Source organism: Rhinatrema bivittatum, chromosome 16 (genome assembly GCF_901001135.1).
Source record: "Rhinatrema bivittatum chromosome 16, aRhiBiv1.1, whole genome shotgun sequence".
NCBI lineage: Eukaryota > Metazoa > Chordata > Amphibia > Gymnophiona > Rhinatrematidae > Rhinatrema > Rhinatrema bivittatum.
In genome coordinates, this window is record NC_042630.1 from 43,335,250 (window position 1) to 43,351,220 (window position 15,971).

The 15,971-nt window shown below is 47.4% G+C and overlaps 1 protein-coding gene across 1 annotated transcript in view; it reads right to left on the reverse strand.

The window, feature by feature from the left end:
- The window catches only part of LOC115078317 (vomeronasal type-2 receptor 26-like), an 88,050-nt gene that overhangs the window by 24,768 nt on the left and 47,311 nt on the right, over positions 1-15,971 (reverse strand). The window contains exon 3 of the mRNA XM_029581193.1: positions 5,649-5,876. Coding sequence (XP_029437053.1) covers positions 5,649-5,876 — 228 coding nt within the window. The remainder of the gene's footprint in view (positions 1-5,648; positions 5,877-15,971) is intronic.

Below are 15,971 nucleotides of genomic sequence, written 5' to 3' on the forward strand. Positions count from 1 at the left end.
GAGTTACCATCTCTCTCTCAGAGCTTTCCCTGGAACCAGGTACTCACTCCTCGAGGGCCTACTGCTTACCTGCTCCTGGGCTTCTATGAGACCATTGTGTGAGTGTTACTATCAAGGTTCTGTTCATGAAATCTGCATACCTTGCCTGCTCACAATATTCAGTTTCTCTCCAGCCCAGCTATCCAGGATCGCTGTTCCATTCTCTGAGGGACTACAGCCCAGCCGGGCACTTCCAGCTCACTACTGCCACCTCTGTTTAATAAAAGAACTAATGTGTGTCTGTCTCCATACTCTGAGCCTGACCGGTGGTCCCACTCGGGATCTTCCCCCGGGGACGTGGTCATCTGCCACCAGCACAAGGATCCACCCACTACTACCTCAAATGCTAGCAGATTGCTAACTCTAACTTGTGTAACTACAGCAAGGATTATTTTTCCCTATATGCAACACCTTGCACTTGTCCACATTAAATTTAATCTGCCAATAGATGCCCAATCTTCCAGTCTTGCAAGGTCCTCCTGTAATGTATCACAATTAGAGATGTGCTTCGTTTTTTTCTACCGGGTCGTTTTTCGGTTCGAATACTTCGTGGTATAATTCGGGTCTTCTCGTTTCGTTTTCGGGTCGTTTGCCCGAAAACGAAACGAGAAACCCGAAACCGGACCGAAAAACGAATCGGTAACGAAGCGAAAAAAAAAAAAACCACCCCAAGCATTTAAAAACAATTTAAAGCATTTTCGTACATATATAACAACCCCCCCCCATCCCGATCCCTCCCCAAGACTTACGAAGATCCCTGGTGGTCCAGCGGAGTCCCGGCTTCCATTTGCCATGCCCTCCGTGCCCTAGTTCGTGCCAGTGCAAGCCGCGCGCCAAAATGGTGCCGAATAGCCCGAACGACCATGTCACAGGGGCTTTCGGCGCTATTGGTCAGCCCCTGTCACATGGCCATCGGCGCCATCTTGTGCTCCTATCATGTGACAGGAGCTGACCAATGGCGCCGAAAGCCTCTGTGACATAGTATGGGCAAAGGCTATCGGCGCCATTTTGGTTACTGGCAGCCGAAAACGAAATCGCTTTCGGACCCTTGCTGGACCCCCAGGGATTATTGGCAAGCCTTGGGGGGGTCAGGAGCCCCCTCCTGACCCCCCCAAGGCTTGCCAATAATCCCTGGGGGTCCAGCAAGGGTCCGAAAGCGATTTCGTTTTCGGCTGCCAGTAACCAAAATGGCGCCGATAGCCTTTGCCCATACTATGTCACAGAGGCTTTCGGCGCCATTGGTCAGCTCCTGTCACATGATAGGAGCACAAGATGGCGCCGATGGCCATGTGACAGGGGCTGACCAATAGCGCCGAAAGCCCCTGTGACATGGTCGTTCGGGCTATTCGGCACCATTTTGGCGCGCGGCTTGCACTGGCACGAACTAGGGCACGGAGGGCATGGCAAATGGAAGCCGGGACTCCGCTGGACCACCAGGGATCTTCGTAAGTCTTGGGGAGGGATCGGGGGGTGGTGTATTATAATTAATTTAAATTTGGGGTGGTTTTTAATAAAAAAAAATAATTTTTGCCCCTCTCCCCAGGCAAACCCGAAAACGAATTTTCCCCCGAATTGCGGGGAAAATTTCGTTTCCGGTTTCGGGGGCTCCGAAATAACGGCGTTTATGTCGTGTTTCGGATACTCCGAAACAGAAACGAATTAGGAAATTTCGTTAAATTTCCTAAATAGGGCGAAAAACGAACCACATCTCTAATCACAATCCATTTGTGATTTAACTACTCTGAATAATTTTGTATCATCTGCAAATTTGATAACCTCACTCATTGTATTCCTTTCCAGATCATTTATATATATATTGAAAAGCACCAGTCCAAGCACCGGTCCAAGTACAGATCCCTGAGAAAATTGACCATTTAATTCTACTCTCTGATTCCTGTCTTTTAACCAGTTTGTAATCAACAAAAGGACATTGACTCCTATCCCATGACTTTTTAGTTTTCTTGGATGCCTCTCATGAGGGACTTTGTCAAACACCTTCTGAAAATCCAAATACACTACATCTACCGGTTCACCTTTATCCACATGTTTATTAACCCCTTCAAAAAAAATGAAGCAGATTTGTTAGGCAAGACTTCCCTTGGATATATCCATGTTGACTGTGTTGCATTAAACAATTTCTTTCTATATGCTCTATGATTTTGATCTTGAGAACAGTTTCCACTATTTTTCCTGGCACTGAAGTCAGGCTCACTGGTCTATAGTTACCAGGATCGCCCCTAGAGCCTTTTTTAAATATTGGGGTTACATTGGCCATCCTCCAGTCTTCAGGTACAATGGATGATTTTAATGAAAGGTTACAAATTTTAACTAATAGATCAGAAATTTCATTTTTGAGTTCCTTCAGTACCCTAGGATGCATACCATCTGGTCCAGGTGATTGATACTCTTTAGTTTGTCAATCTGGCCTACTACATCTTCCAGGTTCACAGTGATTTTGTTCAGTTCGTCTGACTCATTACCCCTCAAAACCATCTCCGGAACTAGTATCTCCCCAACATCCTCATTAGTAAACACGGAAGCAAAGAATTCATTTAGGGGTAGATTTTAAAACCGCACTCGCACGCCAGCGCATCTATTTTGCATAGGCTGCCGGCGAGCGCAAAGCCCCGGGACTCGCGTAAGTCCCGGGGCTTCGTTAAAGGGGCGGGAGGGGGTGGTCCGGGGCAGGTCTGGGGGCATGGCGAAGGTTCAGGGGTGGGCCGGGAAGGCGGTCCTGAGTCCCCCGGCACTGTGGCCTCTGCCAGGGGATGCCGGGGCGGCGCACGCAATTTACGCCTGCTTCAAGCAGGCGTAACTTGCCCAACAAAAGTAGGGGGGGGGATTTAGGTAGGGCTGGGGGTGGGGTAGATAGGGGAAGGGAGGGGAAGGTGGGGGGATGTGGAGGGAACGGAGGCAGGCTGCGCGGCTTGGCGCGCGCAAGCTGCCGATTTTGCGCAGCCTTGCGCGCGCCGACCCCAGATTTTATAAGATACGCTTGGCCACGTGCGGATCTTATAAAATCTGGTGTACTTTTGTTCGCGCGCGCATATGTTTTGAAGATCTACCTCTTAGTCTTTCTGCAATGGCCTTTTCTTCCCTAAGAGCCCCTTTAACCCCTTGGTCATCTAATGGTCCAACCGACTCCCTCACAGGTTTCTTTCTTTGGATATATTTTAAAAAGTTTTTATTATGAGTTTTTGCCTCTATGGCCAACTTCATTTCAAAAACATATCCTGTTATATTTGTGGAGAGCTAGGAGCCCTTTTTTGATTAAAAGAAAAGTTTTTAAAATCTGGAATCAGACAATATGGTTGATCTGGCAATATCTTAGGCAATGTTTCTAGTTATTATACAGGTTACACTTAAAATTAATAAATTGAATCAGCAGTAAGAGAATAAACCTTTGATCTTTCCATTACATGTAAATAGTTTCTCTGGTGCTAAGAGTCAGGGTATAAAAACAGCAGCCTTTGATGCTTTTGTAGCCTACTTTTATCTTTCAGAGTTTCCTTTTAGGTTTTCTTTCTAAAAATGAATTAATAAAGCCTCATTTCCATGTCCTGTCCATCTGTCTGTGACCTGTTTCTTCTACTGCTTTGGGATCCGCCACATGGGGGCGCTGCGGTGTGAAATCACCAGATGGGAACCAAAGCACTGGAGCAAAGAGAGCACAAGGCAGGCCTGGCCAGCTCAGGATAGCAGCCTTATTGGGCACTGTAGTGAGGGAAAGAAGATGCTGCAGCTGCAGTATCTCACACTTTCCTCATCAAAATGGGGACTGCTGGCCTGAGAGAACACCCAAATGTGGCACCATGCCGAGAAGGAAAAGACCATGGAGCCAGCATGCCTCATGTGATGGATCACAAAGATCCACTTTCACAGCCCAACACAGGACAACAGAATGTGTAGGGGTTGTGTTGGGCCATGCAGGATGTGAGACAGAGTCCTGTTCCTCACTGCTAGGCAGATCATGGGTAACGTGTGGTGGATCTCCAATGTTATGCAGGACAGCATACAGGGAGGCAGGAGGCAGCACACACAGATTCAGGATCACAGAGGATGCACTAGTAAGAGGGGCTGAGAGACAGAGATATCGGGTGGCGTGGAGGAGAGAGGAGGCATTCTGCTGTCATTCCTGATAAAGGTCTAGTTATGAACACTGAACTCACTCCATCTCTCTGAGACTGATGCAATATAGTATGCTCAGTGCAGTGCACAGCTTGACGTGCAGTTGGACGCGTGTTTTGGAGGTACTAGAATAACTTCTGATGTAATAATGGGATTAGCGCATCCAAACAAGCGCTTAGCTGATAGCGCTTATCATATGTAAATGCCATGTAGATGAGGCTATTAGCTATCACTCCCTATGCAAAAAATTACTGTACGCCTGATGCTCACCTTTTAACTCGGAGCTGGCGTTTCATCTTGACGCACCCCAGGCTACCACAAAAAAGCAGAAAATACTGTTTTTTTGACCAGAGAAGTCAGCATTAGTTAAAAAAAAGTCTTGACAGTGGTCAGGTTAGGAAAATGGATGCTCGTAAATTGAGAGTCTGTTTTCCTAAACTGATCACAGCCACATCTCCTGGGCACCCGATGACAAGGAGGTGCTAGCGACGCACAATTGATCCCTAGCGTGTCCTTTAATGCACGGCACCTCATTAACATATTGAATCACGTGCCCAGGAAAAGTGGATATGCATGCATTAGGAAAACGGACGCTCAATAACAGCGCCTAATTTCTACACGTTCGTATTGCATCGGCCCCTCTATCGGTGACCTACACCTGGTATCAGGAGAGAAATGCCAAACAGGATAACCAGGGATTGAACAGTTTACCACTGGGTGATTAGAGCACCTGAAAATTATAAATGGAAATTTTCTCAGAATTGTTATCACCTTCCATTTTGTGAGTCACCCCCATCCCCCATGTTCAGATTATATTAACGCGCACTCACTGCTCATGTACTCTTAGTTGCAATATCCTTTCTGAACTTGGTTAATGGTATCAGATGTAGAAAGAACTCAGCCCAAACATTGCACTGTGTGCACTGAGTGTAGGAGATGATGTAAACCAGTGGTAGATGAGAATGAGCTGGAAGCCTCCGATCATCAGTCCACAGACAGCCTGCAGGATGAGGGAATGAGCCCTGCATGGCAGGTTCCTTTGAACATATTACCTGCATTATTCTTCCCATCCAGATTCAGAAATTCTGTTTCTCTGTCATTTTATCAAGCACCAGAATTTGGGGCAGCGTTTCTATGTTTCTATTGGATCTCTGAGGGAGAGATGGGAAATGTAGGACTGGATAAATTGGACAGAAGGCAGATTAGATGGATCATATGCTCTTCTTTGGTCATTGTGTTTATACATTTCTAATCACAAGGAAACAGTTCCTTCCATCATGTTCTAATGTCTATCCTGCTTCTCTCCTTCACTTAGTTTTTAGGTTCGCTGTTTTGAACCTCCTTTTCAGTTGTCCCCCCCCCCCCCTGTTATTTGTAATTTCCACCTTTTTGTTATTATGTAAACCGACATGATGTGTACTTTAATGTCGGTATAGAAAATCTGTCAAATAAATAAATAAATAATGTCACTTAAATCTAACCTGGAGTAACTCGCCATCCCACGCAATCGCCTTCTCATCTATGGTGAAATCCCTCCCCTGAGGAGCATAAGGGTTATAACTCCCAACAATCTCAGACATTCGTGTCCCATTGCGTAGACTGGCCATATTTATTATATAGTAACCAATGGGGGGGTCTCCATTCTCATCAAAAAACATCTCGTCACCCAGACTGTTCTTAAAGTGGACGTTCTTCAGATAACGATGAAGCTGAAAAAGAAGGAGGGAGATGTTTTCAGTAATTCCCCTAACAGCAGGGCTACACCCATAGCTTAAAGCACACGCAGAGTGAACCTGATTTTACTACTCAGCTTTGTTTTGAAATGACATGAAAACTTCCTTAGCATTTGGTGATTCAATTAGGGGCGGATTTTAAGAGCCCTGCTCGCCTAAATCCGCCTGAATCCGGGCGGATTTAGGCGAGCAGGGCCCTGCGCGCCGGTGCGCCTAATTTACATAGGCCTACCGGCGCGCGCAGAGCCCCGGGACTCGCGTAAGTCCTGGGGTTTTCAGAGGGGGGCGTGTCGGGGGCATGTCGGGGGGCGGGCCCGATCCGCGCGGCGTTTTCGGGGCGTGTCAGGAGTGTTTTGGGGGCGGGCCCGGGGGCGTGGTTACGGCCCGAGGTGGCCCGGGGGCGTGGCCGCGCCCTCCGGACCCGCCCCCAGGTTGCATCCCGGCGCGCTGGCGGCCCGCTGGTGCGCGGGGATTTACGTCTCCCTCCGGGAGGCGTAAATCCCCCGACAAAGGTAAGGGGGGAGTTTAGACAGGGCCGGGCGGGTGGGTTAGGTAGGGGAAGGGAGGGGAAGGTGAGGGGAGGGCAAAAGAAAGTTCCCTCCGAGGCCGCTCCGATTTCGGAGCGGCCTCGGAGGGAACGGAGGTAGGCTGCGCGGCTCGGCGCGCGCCGGCTATACGGAATCGATAGCCTTGCGCGCGCCGATCCCGGATTTTAGCGGATACGCGCGGCTACGCGTGTATCTACTAAAATCCCGCATACTTTTGTTGGCGCCTGGAGCGCCAACAAAAGTACACGAACGCGCCATTTTTGTAAATCTACCCCTTAATGTAATTTAGAAAAGAAAATTCAAGAAAAGCTACTACAGGAATTAATTTAGAACCTTTTCTAGTATTTTATCATGCACTAAAGTCAGCACTGGATAAACGGGTAGATGTGAATCGGTTATTTACTCTTTCAGATAGTAGAAAGACTAGGGGGCACTCCATGAAGTTAGCATGGGGCACATTTAAAACTAATCGGAGAAAGTTCTTTTTTACTCAACGCACAATTAAACTCAGGAATTTGTTGCCAGAGGATGTGGTTAGTGCAGTTAGTATAGCGGTGTTTAAAAAAGGATTGGATAAGTTCTTGTAGGAGAAGTCCATTACCTGCTATTAAGTTCACTGAGGGGCGGATTTTCAAAGGCCCGCGTGCGCCGGCGGCCTATTTTGCATAGGCCGCCGGCGCGCATAAAGCCCCGGGACGTGCGTAAGTCCCGGGGCTTCCTGTCGGGGGCATGTCGGGGACGTGTCTGGGGGCGTGTCGAGATAACGCGACATTTAGGGGGCGGGGCACAGCGTTTCGGGGCGGCAACGTGGGCGTGGTTTCGGCCCGGGGGCGTTCCGGGGGCATGGCCGCGGCCTCCGGAACAGCCCCCGGGACCGGACCATGCAGCGGGGCAGCCGGACGACGCGCGCAAAAGGTAACCCGACAAAGGTAAGGGGGGGGGGGGGTTAGATAGGGCCGGGGGGGTGGGTTAGGTAGGGGAAGGGAGGGCGAAAGAAAGTTCCCTCCGAGGCCGCTCCGAAATCGGAGCGGCCTCGGAGGGAACAGGCAGCGCGCGCTGGGCTCAGCGCGCGCAGGTTGCACAAATGTGCACTCCCTTGTGCGCGCCAACCCCGGATTTTATAAGATATGCGCGGCTACGCGCGTATCTTATAAAATCCAGCGTACTTTTGTTCGCGCCTGCTGCGCAAACAAAAGTACGCGCTCGTGCAAGTTTTTAAAATCTGCCCCTGAGAGAATAGCCACTGCCATTAGCAATGGTTACATGGAATAGACTTAGTGTTTGGGTAATTGCCAGGTTCTTATGGCCTGGATTGGCCACTGTTGGAAACAGGATGCTGGGCTTGATGGACCCTTGGTCTGACCCAGTATGACATGTTCTTATGTTCTTATAAATAGTTTTATGCATGCTAAAGCATATACAAAAATAACGAAAAAATGAAATTTAGTAGGAAAAAAACAAAATAAAACAAAAGAAGAAAAGATGAATAATAAAGAATTCTTTCCTGCAAACCCAGAACCTGTTTCCCTAAAGTTTTTTAAAATGATTAAGTTTAGATTTGAAAAAGTTTAGACAGGATTATAGAAGTAAAATATCATTCATTTTAAAACTGTGCATAGTTGTAAAAAGAAAGGAAGACAATGAGAAAATTAAAAAACACCAGCAGTTGGTGGAGAAAGTCCTAGAAGGTGAAATGCTGAAATAGAGTGACTCATTTTCACAAAAACACCTTATTTAGTACCAGGGTAAGCTCAGAAAAGTGAGTTCATCTTGTTTTGTCTTCCCTTTATTTATAGCGTTATTTATTTTTTCATGCTGTTGTATTTCTTTTGATTACTTTAAGCATGCAAAAGCACTTTTCTGCATGTATCCTTTTTTCTCCCCTTTGCTCGTTCTTCTCAGCTTCTCCCCTCCCCCCACCCTGTTTTTTTTTTTATTTTCCTCCTTCAGTTATATTGTAAACTGGCATGATGTGCCCCACGAATGTCGGCATAAAAAAGTTAATAAATAAATAAAAATGTAATGTCCGATGTTTCCATTTTTATGCACATTCATATACCCTTAGGTGTGCACACAATTCACACAGGCAGAGAAATGAAATGTATGCATTTACCTATTATGTATGTAGCTGCCCAGAGCCCTCAGGGGGAGATTGGCCCGTGCAGAGTGGCTGCACATTGTCATGCAGGGTTACCAAGCAGCTCTATTTAGCACCAAAATATGGGGGGTTCAGGTGGAAGGAGAGAATCAAAGGGACTTAACTGGTTAATGCTGAAATGCATTACCTATCCCTGTCTTCAAGGAGAGCAGGGGACATCTTGTGGCCTGTAGAAGATTATTGTACAAAACTCTTCTTTATATAATCAACTAGCGGTGGCCAGCCACACGTTGCAGTGGCAGAGTCAGGTTCTTCCCCCCCCCCCCTTCCCCCTTCCCCTTGCTCATATACCTCAGTCACACATCCTCCTCCCCCTTGGTCACTCACCCCCCTTTCCTCCCCCTGTCCCCACTCCAACTCTGTCCCCTCACTAACCTTTGGTCACTAACCCCCCCTTCACTCCCCTGTCCTCACTCCAACTCTCACCCCTCACACTCACCTCTCCCCTCTGTGTCTCTCCCCTGACACTCACTGCCCGTTCATTCTCCCTCCCCTCACTGTTACCTCTTCCCGCCTACTCCCTACCCTTTCGTCAGTGACAGCCCACCCTCTCTGAATCTCCTTCCCTGACTATGATTCCCTCCCGCTCACAATGCCCTCCCAGCTGATCCCTCTCCCCCCATCCCTCTCCCTCTTGTACGGTTCTGCATGGCCCGCTCCCAAAGACGCGAGGTCAGCGAGGATGCCTCCCTGTCGTGCACGTGAGCCGTACCAGATCGCCGCCGCAGCTCCTCCCAGGTGTCGAAGTTCGGCTGGCCGACACCACCACACCTGATATCGCCGCCGGTCCACCGCTGCTGCTCCTCCCAGCGCCATGTTGGTCCCGCTGTGCCTGACATGCACCATTGCTGCTCCTCCCACTGCCATGTTGGTCCCACTGTGCCTGACATGCACCACTGCTGCGCCTCCCAGCACCATGTTGGTCCCACTGTGCCCAACGTGTGCTCCCGCCCGCGCATGCGCAGTACAGCAGCTTCATTTCCCCAGGTAGATAGCGTGAGTTGCATGTCTGTCCATCAGATGTCACTGTTTTCCCCACACACATGTAAAAACATGTTTTTATCTGTAACCGTGTGACATCTATGTAATCTAGATATAGAAGAACCTTGCCGAAAGTGAAAGCAAGGTTGTGTCCAAATTTGAAAGCAATTGGTGCAGTAGTTTCTGAGATTATCGATTACGTCCAAACTACTTTACATTTTTATTTATATAGAAATACAATTTCATTTTTCCCTGTTAAGCGCCACGCCATTTTTTATGACGTTTATGGCCAGGGAGACAAGAACACTTAGATTTTTATTGAAAGCATACTTTTTTATTGAACAATATAAGTATTCTTGGTAGATGCTGGTGCTGTGCCTTCTGACAAACAGACCACCAGCATCTCATCGTATACAGGAAGTGATCCTTCTTTTATAGACGGCATTGCGTGACTGCCCAAAGAATCATTTACACAGGTTGTCATGTCAACAGCATGATACGATCATCCCTAGCTAACCCTGAATATTTCTCCAAGATGGAGCCCATTTACCATCACTCTTTGGATAGTCTTTTGTTCTGTTGGAATCTTGCTGGTCAAGGTAATTGACACATCTGTGGCTGTGTTTATAGAAACCCCTGAGAATGGTGCCTCTGTAGTGTTCATATAGCCTGAAGGTCCCGCCAGTGGTTTCTCCTTTGTTAAGTTCCCGCCATTGGTTTCTGCTTTGTTTGACCCTATGAATAGGCCTCACCTTAGCTTGACTGCCTGTTCTGGAAATTCTGCAAATCATTCTCAATGAGTCACTTAGAGTTCATATAGCCAAGGCAGGCTAAGAAAACCAGGGGATTCTGGGACACATTTTCCTTTCTCCATGTTGGTTTTCTGTTCAGGCATACTTCTCATCCCCTTCCTGGCCCTCAACTTTGTCAGTCTCATCTCCATCTCCATAGGCCATAGGATTAAGCTGTACTATCAAAATACATGCAGTGCTTCACTCAACATCCAGTTACAGTTAAAGAAAAATACATCTATATATCTAGTTCTATTTATCTATCTATATCTATCTACATACAGACTGCAGCTATATCTATATCTATCTATATCCATATATGTACGTATGATGTCACAACTGTATGTTTGCTACCTCTCTCTATAATTAAATATCAGAGGTTCCAGGTACATATCATGATATGTCTGTGCATGCCAACGCATGATGTCACACAGAAGCTACTAAAATTATTTGCTTGAGAAGAGCAGAGCTGGAAGTGAAACCCTGGATAACAGTGAGCCCAGGCCCCGCCAGCAGTGATTCAGGCAAAGAAGTGGCTCACGGGAAGCCCAGGCCCAACAAATGGAGATGGAAGCAGTGATAGCCCAGACCAGGATCGGGCCAGGAGCCAGAACTGCAGCCAGAACCCCGGAGTTGCCTGCATGTGCTCACCCATCACTCATCCTGCTTTGCTATGTGGCCCTTCCTCCTCATCATCTTCATGTATCTGCTGCCCTGATAGAAACTTGCCCCTGCCAGAACTTCCTGAAAGTGAACCTTTCTATGTCTGCAGTGAGCACTTCACTGGGAACACTGGTTGTTGGGAAACAAAGATAGTGCTGAGCCTCATTGGCTAGGTCTGCACTATATGCTAGGGCATCGGTACCCATATCCTTGATGGGTTGTGCGAGATAGCATGTCACAGATAGTTGTGCTGGGATGGTGGGCAGAGTCTCTCCTGCCAGCTGCTTTGGCTATGACTTCTATCAAGAGAGATGCTTCTTTCGAGGTAACATGACTTTGGTGGGGGAGGAAGTGGTATCTGACAGGAAGCTGCTCATGCTGCTGCTCTAGGGTTAGAGGGAAAGGAGGTAGACTCAGGAATAATTTTAGGAAATATTTCTTTACAAAGAGAGGAGTGGATGTGTTGCAAGCGCGGAGGCGTGGTTGCTTCTGACGGGAAATGTGAGTCCTTGGATCGCCATGCCACTGAGGGAGGAGCTCCGAGAGTGCAGCGAGAGGTAAGCCAATGCAAGCACGGGCAAAAAAGAAACCGAAGAAGGCTGGAGCGGAGACAAGGAGACTGAAGGTCTGACCCTCTACCGGACCTGCAAGCCCCAAGAAGACCAGCAACGCAATGTTGGTCAATGAACAGTCCTCTGACCGTTCCAAGCCCTTTCAGACCTGCTGCTGGGTAACGGCAATAGGTGACAGGCCAGCAGAGGACAAGGGCAAACAGAGGCCTTAGAACATGGAAGACTCTTGGACGTAGACATAGGCAAAGACTCTTGGACCTAGACATAGGCAAAGACTTTTGAAAGACTTTTGGATGAAGGTTCAGGAACAAGGTACAGCAGACAAAAGTATACAGGAGCAAGAGCAAGTACTGGGTTGAGACTGCGACGCAGCGCACCCTACAAAGCCCACCCGCGGGGCTGGTCGCAGACCATGCTGGGCTCGAAGCAGGCTCTAGACGAGGTGTGAAATAGATGAGACTGGAACATGGTGAAGATCCCAAAGAGGCCTGCACCAGGGCATGCCCTACACAGCCGCCTGTGGCTGGTCGTGGACCACGCTGAATGGAGCAGGTTCAAACAGAGTCTTTGGCATGGATGGACACAATGCAAGGGGCTCAAAAGACTGAGACAAGATTCAAGCTCCAAATACAACTACAGGATTCTCAGACAACTCGGGGTTCAAAACTCAAGAGACAAGCAGAAGTCTTCCGGAGGTTTGCACTGTGAAGGTGAAGATGGCAATGTGCCATGAGGCGCCCTACACAGCCTGCCCGTGGGCTGGTCATGGACCTTCAGGAACCAAGGAACTGCAGGCAGAGGTGAAGACAAAGGCATCAGGAAGCACGGACGAAGGACATCAGGAATATGGAGACATCTAGAGGCACGGATGAAGGACATCAGGAACATGAAGACATCTGAAGGCATGGACGAAGGACATCAGGAACATTAAAATGAAGCCGTCAAAGCAGGAGAAGAAAAAGACACAGCCAACAAATAGGGCTAAACCAGGAAATGATGATCTGCTGTGTTCTGATGGGCCAGGAGCACTTCTTGCTACTTGCCCTTTAAATACACTGAAGAGGCGCGCACAGCACCTAAGAACAGGGCCAGGAAAAGAGCACAGGACAGTGGAGTTCTCCTTGCACGCAGAGGCAAAAGAGCAGGCAGGCTTCGGGGAGGCCTCCAGGCCACAAGATGACGTCGGGGCAACAGCAGTTTCCCCTTCTGCTCAAAGAAGATCTCGGCGGCGTCAGGCAGGACAGCAACACTGGCGGCCGGGCCACGGGAGCGGTCCAAAGGGAACTCTGCGGCGGCACCAGGCCGCAAGGGTGGAGTTCCGGCAGCGGCATGCCACGAGTCTCGGCGGCGATTTAAGCCGTGAAGGAGCGGCAGGCTCAGCGGCTCCCTGCCGCAGGACGAAGGAAACATCGGCAGCGTGGCTGTGATCTAGGGAGTGGCAGCAACGCAGCCTCCTAGCCCCATGGTGGAAGGTTGGCGGTCCGAGGAGTGCTCGGTGGTGGCTTCCAGCCGTGTCGGGAGAGGCAGCGCAGGGAAAAACGTGAGAGGTCTGCTCGTGGAATGGCACTGCGGGCAGGATTCATAACAGGATGCATGGAGCTACCTCCCAGTGGATTTGGTAGAGAAAAAAACAGTATTTGAATTCAAGAAAGCATTGAATAAATATAGGAGATCTCTGAGAGAGTGATGGGAACTGTAAAGCTAAATTGGTTGGGTGGATGGGCAGACTAGATAAGAACATGAGAATTGCCCTGCTGGATCAGACCAAGAGTCCATCAAGCCCAGCATCCTATCTCCAACAGTGGCCAATGCAGGTCACAAGCACCTGGCAAGATCCCAAAGAGCAGATAGATACTATAGCTGCTAATGAGTGATCAGAACAGTGGGAGATGAACAAGAGAGACCAGCGTTCAATCCCACTGTCATTCTTGGTGACCTTGGGCAAGTCACTTTACCCTCCATTTCCTCAGGTACAAACTTAGATCATGAGCCCTCGGGGCTAGGGAAATCCCTACAGTACCTGAATGTAATCCACTTTAAAGTGCAAAAAGCAGAATATAAAAATCTAAATAAATAAAGCCCAATGATAAGTAATTTATTTCCCCAAGTCTATCTGATTAATAACATTTTATGGTCTTCTCCTCCAGGAACTTCTCCAATTTTTATTTAAACCCAACTCTGCTAACTGTCTTTAGCACATCCTCCAGCATTGAATTACAGAGCTTAATTGTATGTTAAGTGAAGAAGTAGTTTCTTTGATTTGTTTTAAATGTGCTACTTACTAAATAACCAGTTCACATTTATCCATTTTATTCCACTCATGATTTTATAGACCTCTATCCTATCCCCCCTCAGCCCTAACCGCTTTAGCCTTTCCTCATAGGGGAGCCATTCCATCCCCTTTATCATTTTGGTTGCCATTCTCTATTTCAGGGCTTCCCAAACTTTTAACCAATGTGACTGGTTTTAGCACTTGGAAATGTATATGACCTCAGAGTAAGACCAAAACAAATCAGCAGGGTGCGGTCCCCCTCCAGCAATCACTGCACACAGGTTGAAAAATGGCAACAAGAGCAACTGAGGCCCGCTCCTTCCACCACTAGGCCTCAGCGATACATTGACTAGGGTTAGACTCACTTAGAAGGCCTAGCCCCAGGAATATTTTGTTCTGAGTTGTTGGAGGGCATTAGAAGTTTTTTGTACTGGGTTTATCACTAGACCCAGGGATTGTTACTGGGATTGTGGGATGGTGGGGGATTTGCTTGATCAGTGGGGTCATTTAATAATTGGCCAATAGTGCACCTATTTGTAAAGAGGAGAACTATTTACCAAAAAGAAAGAAACAAAATGAAGCAAAATGACCAGGGAACACCCCCCCCCCCCCCCCATACACACACACACACACACTCACACATATGAAACAATCTAAAGCATATTGATCCCCATGAAAATGAAATGAATGAATAAAACAAAATTTCATGCATGCACATCTCTACAATACTCCCATTGAGTTCTCACCAGCGGCCTGTCCGATGGCAAACTCACTCCCTATTCTCTATTAGTTCTGTTGCCTTCCACGCACCCTAGCATCCCTCCAGCTCTGGCAATAATCTTGTCTCACTGTTTCCATACTTTAAAATCATCAGATATTATCACCCTGAGGTCACTTTCCTGATTTGTGGACATCAAACTATAACTCTCTGTGTATTCCACCCCTTTGGATTTCTGCTCTCAGTATACATAACTCTGCTTCCCTTTCAGCACTTCTTATGCATAAATCTGAATTTATTAATATGGAAACATAGCAATCAAGTGCTTGAGAACTCCTCATGATCTCTTAGATCATTTCTTCTCCTCCCTGTCTGCCCACCTCCCCCCACATGGAGAAACTTTAATGTTTATGTAAACCTCACCCCTATTGTGGGAGGGACCACAAACATAACTCCGCCTCTCAGCTGTGTGTTTAGGGACAGACACATGTAATGTGCCCACACGACTAAAGGTTCTCCCAGGGATGCGGAGGAGAGGCTGGAGCAGAGAAAAGCCACCTTATGTAGCTACAGCAAGTATTGCATATAAAATCAGTGCATGCACAGTTACACAGCGCATTAGGATTCTTATACTCTATAGCAAACACAGACAAATGGGATTATAATAAAAAAAGAAAGAAGATGATATTAACATGATAAAATGAGGTAAATTAGGTTACAAGATATAAAAGAAAATCACTAGCCCTGCTCTGTATCTCAGTTCAGTTCTCTTGCAAACTCCCACCTACATTCTGGCCAGAATAATAACATAAGTTCTCAGTTAAGTTTCACATGAGTTCTGTTTTCCTTGTTTTTAGACAAGCTGCTCCACTGTGTGCTTCATGAAGCCAATGATGATGCTTGAGCTCAACTGCAGGGTCCACTTGCTTCAGTAGATTGAAAGTCCCGGTTCTCACAAAATTTATATAAATTCCCTCCCTAATCTATATAAACTCATGACAAATCTTCTGAATTTCCCTGCAACTAATTCAGCCTGATACTGAATGTATGCAGATACTATTCTAAATACTGTCCTTCTAGCTATAAATGAAAAAAAAGGTCAGAAAATACCTGAAGCTCACACTCTTTTCCCTAACTCAAAATAGCAAACCACTGCTTTCTCAACACTGCTATGTAATTACTATTCTATAAACTATGGACTTGAGGAATATTCCCAACTATCTGCAATTCCTCTTTCCTTTGTGGTAGCAGCCATGTGGCTGGGGTACAACCCTCACCTCATTGCTATGTCCTTCTGTCTTTTCCTTACTCTGCCTGTCTGACAACAGAAAACCTTTGTTAGCATAAGAACATAATAAATTGAAATAC